The sequence below is a fragment of the Geospiza fortis genome, unplaced genomic scaffold, assembly GCF_000277835.1.
Source record: "Geospiza fortis unplaced genomic scaffold, GeoFor_1.0 scaffold452, whole genome shotgun sequence".
NCBI lineage: Eukaryota > Metazoa > Chordata > Aves > Passeriformes > Thraupidae > Geospiza > Geospiza fortis.
Window position 1 is genome coordinate 1,213,873 of NW_005054369.1, and position 5,445 is coordinate 1,219,317.

Here is a 5,445-nt window from a genome sequence, read left to right on the forward strand (position 1 = left end):
ATGGAAAGCAAGGAATTTGTTATGCTAAGCACCAAACTGGCCTGTTTAGGTTTCAGCCATCCATTCTCATCGGGATTATAAAATTTTCTTTTACAAGAACTGTGGCTAGGAAAGTCCATTTATCTTGAAGATATAAATGAGACTTGAAAATTTATGTGAATGCACTTCATCTTTCAGAATTAAGGAAACACACTCAGTGTTAGTGTAGACCATTTTTAAACAGGCTGACAAAAAGAAACAGAACTTTAGGTTGAAATCAATTAAAAATTTTAATGACTAAATGACATTGATTGCTTGAAAAAAAAAATGAGTGAATAACATATATTGAAAATGAAATGAGAGATTATAAGTGTAACTGTAGGAAACTGATGCTGACTCTGTGTTGCAGCATCTCAGAGAAGGTTGCACTTCAACACCCCTGTGGAAGAGTGTAAGACATCATTGTCCTGATGCTTGTCCACACCTTTTCTGGGGTGAAAGAAGTTGCAATAAACTGATTAAAGCAAGATGCTTTCCATTCTCCCAAGGGAAATGTGGCAGAGCTGTTGAGATGTGTGCTGGCTGAAGGTGAGACTCTCAGCTCATCCATCGGCTCCTCTTTGGAATGGGAAAAAAAAACGTAAAATATCCACGCACAAAAATAGAATTTAAAAAAATAAAAACTCCTTTAAGCACTGTAGTCGTGGCAAGAAATTTACACGTTATGTCCTCTTCCATAAAAAAGCATCATCAAAAAGAACTTGTGCCAGTTTTGTATTAAAAGGCCTATAGAAATCTCTTAAAATTGCCTTGGTGGTCGGCAGCATGGGGCCCAGGCTTCTGTCCTCAGGTCTTCGGGTGTTGGATGCAGGACTCTTGGTAATCAGAGCTTCTTGTTTCTCACTCAGAGGTCCTGTGGAAAAAGAGAATATTATCTTCAAATATTTCCCCCAAAATTGCCCACCCTAAAAAAACCTTATGACTGGATCAGAAGGTTTGCCATGGGGAGAAAAATGTAATTTTTGTTAGCAGCCACAATGTTTCAGAATATTGAACACAGGCTTAGATCAGTAAAGTAAATCACTACTGGTAAATATGGAAATAATACATGTTCCTCTCCTATTAATTAATCCTCTCTATAAAAAGCATCATAAATCACTCTTGGAGGAAAACAGTTATTTTCAGAAAAATCCCAGTGATTGAAAACAACTTCCCCTCCATTCTGGAGCTGCAGGTATTTTCCTCTGCTGCTATTTCATTTCATGGTGTGAGCTGACTAATACCCCACAGAAGCCCCACAAGCCTCACTCAGCACTCAGGAAAGGCCTGGTTTGTTTATTTTGGAGGCTGGCAGTGGGATCAAAGTGGACACAGGTGCAGTGACACCCCACTTTGGGAATAAATGTGCATCACCAGGATAAAAACCTAGGGAGTTTTCCAGCACAAACCACACTCAGGAAGCAGATGCCAAGCTCTTCATCTGTTCAGCCTGCTCCATCCAAGCTTTCCCATCATCTAGACCAAGCCTTGGACCAGACAGACGATTTTTCAGCCACATTTTCATTCTCTTGCTACTGTCAAATCAACATTGGGCAACGTTTTGTCTGCCGGCGTTTCTTCCCAGGATTAGCAACAGATGTCTCAATCAGCACAGCAAAAACACAATTTCTCCCTTCTCCTCGGCTACAAACACAACCTTTCATCATGCTCAGATTTAGGTTCTGGGCTGGTAGCACTTCAGTTTGTTAAAATGGTGAGGGATAACTTTGCATCTTTATAAGCCCATGGCAAACAAGCCCTGAGTGCCTTCAGAAGCAGGGCTGGCTTCTGGGTGGGAAGATAAATCCCTGCATTCTGAGTGGTCTGGATTTTTTTTTTCCTTTATATACTCTTACTAAGATCTTCTAACACCAGGCATTTGAGAATTTAATTTTGCTTGACTCCAGGCAATGAGATTAATGCATCCTTCAAGCCAAATTCCTCTGCTTCTCTTTTTGTCCCTCAATAAAGCAAAACCAACCTAAAAGAAAGAGGATAATAATGATTTTGCACACTTAAACCAGCCAGCAAGCACCTACCCAGATCCAGGAACTGGAACACCATGTGCATGGTGTACCTCATGTTTGATGCATGGTCCTCCAGGCGAAGAACAAGGATCTGATCTTTGTTAAAAACTGTCAGCCAGTCCAGGAGATACACAACATACAGCCCTACCTGTAACCTCACCTGGAAGAATAAAAAAACCCAAATTAGTTCACCTTACAACACAAAACAACACTCCACTCTGCCATCTGGGCAAAAAAAAAATCCCCAAAATGTGCTTTTAAGGAATGACAGAAAGAAAGTATGTGACTATTTTTAAACCTTCTTCTCATTTTCTGAACAGCTTAAAGAGATCTTTGCAAACAGCTTTTCTGCTGGTGAGAGACTTCATCTTACCAAGCTGCACCAGCCACAGGTGTGTGTAAAAGTGCTGCACAGACACAATTATCCAGAGAAGGATGCTCAGCCACCTCACACCCAAGCTCTCCGTGCTTGGAGATTTCATGGATACTCTGAGGGCTCTCAGCCCCCTGATGAACAGTGATTCAAGGCAAGATGCTCAGTCCTGCCCCTTCTCCAGACCCTAAGCCTGCTTATTTCAGTTTGATTTCACCTTGGGGAAATAGTTCTGGGGTGGGTTTGGCAGTGCTGCATTAAAACTTAGGACTCAGTGACCTTACGGGTCCTTTCCAACCTAAATGATTCCACTCCAGGTCACACTGCCATGAGCAGGACAAATATTCTGCCTTGCTGTCAGGTGTTAGATTTGGGTGCATTTTGCTGCATCCTCCGATTGCAGTAATTAGGTTGAGATCTCAGCTGCAGCAGCATTGATGGTGCCTTGTCTGAGTACCCACACAGTCAGACCAGAGAGGGGGAATAGCAGCTTTTCAGCCTCTCCTGCCCTTATCTCCGTTTTTCTTCCCTCCTCAATTTTACATAACAAGTTGAAACACAAAAAGAGTAGCCTTGGTGTTCTTAAAAAGTCCAGCCTCCAACTGTGCTTATAAATATTTTTCTAAATCCCTTCAGGCTCAGAGGAGAGGAACATGAATCCCCAGTCTTAAGCATCTTTCATAAAAGAGACTTATAACATCTTCAGCTCACATTACCACAGAGCCCATCAAGTCAGACAACAGCCCCTTTCACTCCTGACACTGCCCCATGACCTACAATGACACCTAAATTCCCCTTAAAAAGCCTTATTTTGAATTATTGCTGAATTATTATTATCCTGTGTGATTCTGATGTGTGTCTTTGGCTGTTTATAACATAAGTCTCCACATTTAGCAGATTTCTTTATAGATGTGCTTCACCACAATCTAGAACCTCTTATTTGATGAAGACATCAGGCTAAGATGGGATAATTCTGGCAGGGCAGTGTGGTGATGTTCACAGGGGTCCCAGGATGAGGGAAGAGATGAGAATCTTGACTCCATGTTTCAGAAGGCTGATTTATTATTTTAGGATATATATTATATTAAAAGAAAATGATAGACTAAAACGATACTAAAAGAATAGAAGAAAGGATTTCATCAGAAGACTTGAAAGGAATAGAATGGAATGATAATAAAATCTTGTGACTGACCAAAGAGTCCGAGCCAGCTGGACTGTGATTGGCCATTAATTAGAAACAACCACGTGAGACCAATCAAAGATGCACCTGTTGCATTCCACAGCAGCAGATAATTATTATTTTTCTTTTCCTCTGAGGCTTCTCAGCTTCTCAGGAGAAAAAATCCTAACGAAAGGATTTTTCATAAAATATGTCCATGACAGGGCAGCACCCCAGCCCTCAGTCAGTGCCTCATTCCACTCAGCACCGGGGCAAACTTGGGGTTTATTGTTTCTTTTCTCACTCCAGGCTCTTGTAAATAGTTTCTCCATGTTCCTTGTGCACTCCTTCAGGTGCTGGCAGGCACAACTGGGATCACCCTGGTCACTGTGCCTTTCTCTGGGCAGTGTTCTTGCCTCTGATCCCAGGTGCCAAACACCCCTTTCTTCCCCCTCAGCACCCATCAGCAGCCAGGATGCCCAGGCCACCTCTGTGGTTTCAGAAACACATTAACAAAGAGCAAACCCCTTCTTTTCCTGGCACAGTCACAGAATTAGCAACCTAATGAGCTCACCAGGGACAGCAATCCTCACTCCTTCAGTGCACAGCACACCACGAGCACAACAGATTTAGCAACTTGGCTGAAGAAGAAGCTAAAAAAGGCCACTGAGGAGCACAGTTGGCATGTGGGTTTTATTACAAGCACCTGCTTGTGGCTCTATGGAAGGAAAGAGGCCTCCTCTGCTCGTTTCCAAAAGCATCTTCTTCAAGAGGGCTGCTGAAGATGATAAATGGAGACGGGTTCTGCACCCTGAGGATGAACATAAGAGGAAAATCTTTCCTTCTGGTTCTCTCTCTGCCTTTCTCTGCCACACTGGAAGGAACCCATTTGTGCAAGCAGATGGCTGGAAAATTCTGTGATGCTGCCCAGCAGCAACTGGTGTGTGAGGGAGTCCTGGGGGCTGCAGTCAGGGCTGAGCAGCTCCAGCCTACCTGGTGAGTGAGAGCAGTGTCCTGTTTGCTCTGCTGCTGCAGGGCCCCAGCCCATGGAGTGCACTCCTGTACTGTTATTTTATCCAGTCGAAGAGGCAATAACTTCACCCCAGAGGCAAAGGAGGGAACTATTCCCTCCGAATCCTTTACAGCCTGAGCAAATAAAAGAGGATTGAATGGCAAACTGGCCAGATGAGATACTCCCAATCCATCTATTCTGTATTATTCTCTGCCCTCGAGCAAAATCTGAAGTCAGTTCTATGCTAAAATTGTGAATTTTGGAATTGTAAGCCTGTAATACTTATCCATTCCCCTGCCAGCAGTTTCTGTGTTTTCTTGTATAATTTTCTGGCACGGACAATTAAAATAAAAAAAAGAAAAAAATATTTTATCTAGTTATTGATAGCCTTTTCCTACAAAAGAACACATAATTTATTCTGATTTTGAGGCAATTTGGTACTGCAAAGATCTTTGCCAGAGCTACTTTTTTGGAGACATCTGCAAAAAGCTTGCACATTAATCTTCACTAAATGTGCTCTCCATGCACTTGCACAATAGGAAAGCTGTGTTATCCCTGTTGGCATCCAGCAGGGAACAGGCTGAGGAGACAGCTGGGCCCCCACACCATCTTTTACATGTCTACATATATATTTATACCCACCACTTTACAAATGAACAGGGAGAAAGTTTTGCTTTCTCACTGCTTCCTTGCATGGGATTTTGGTGTTTTAACAACCTTTCCACCAGGTTGTCCAGCTGGACAATGCCCAGGCACAAAGGGACCTGGGGGTGCTGGTGGGCAGCAGGCTGGACATGAGCCAGCAGAGTGCCCAGGTGACCAAGAAGGCCAAAGGCTCCTGGTCTGGAGCAGGAAT

The 5,445-nt window shown here is 43.1% G+C and overlaps 1 protein-coding gene across 2 annotated transcripts in view; it reads right to left on the reverse strand.

The window, feature by feature from the left end:
- Window positions 1–250: 250 nt before the first annotated feature.
- The window catches only part of CHST15 (carbohydrate sulfotransferase 15), a 19,340-nt gene continuing 14,145 nt past the window's right edge, over window positions 251–5,445 (reverse strand). For both annotated transcript variants that reach the window (XM_005424506.3, XM_031059899.1), the window contains 2 exons: window positions 2,058–2,205; window positions 251–892 (listed from right to left, as the gene is read on the reverse strand). In XM_005424506.3, coding sequence (XP_005424563.1) covers window positions 702–892; window positions 2,058–2,205 — 339 coding nt within the window. In that variant the 3' untranslated portion in view covers window positions 251–701. The remainder of the gene's footprint in view (window positions 893–2,057; window positions 2,206–5,445) is intronic.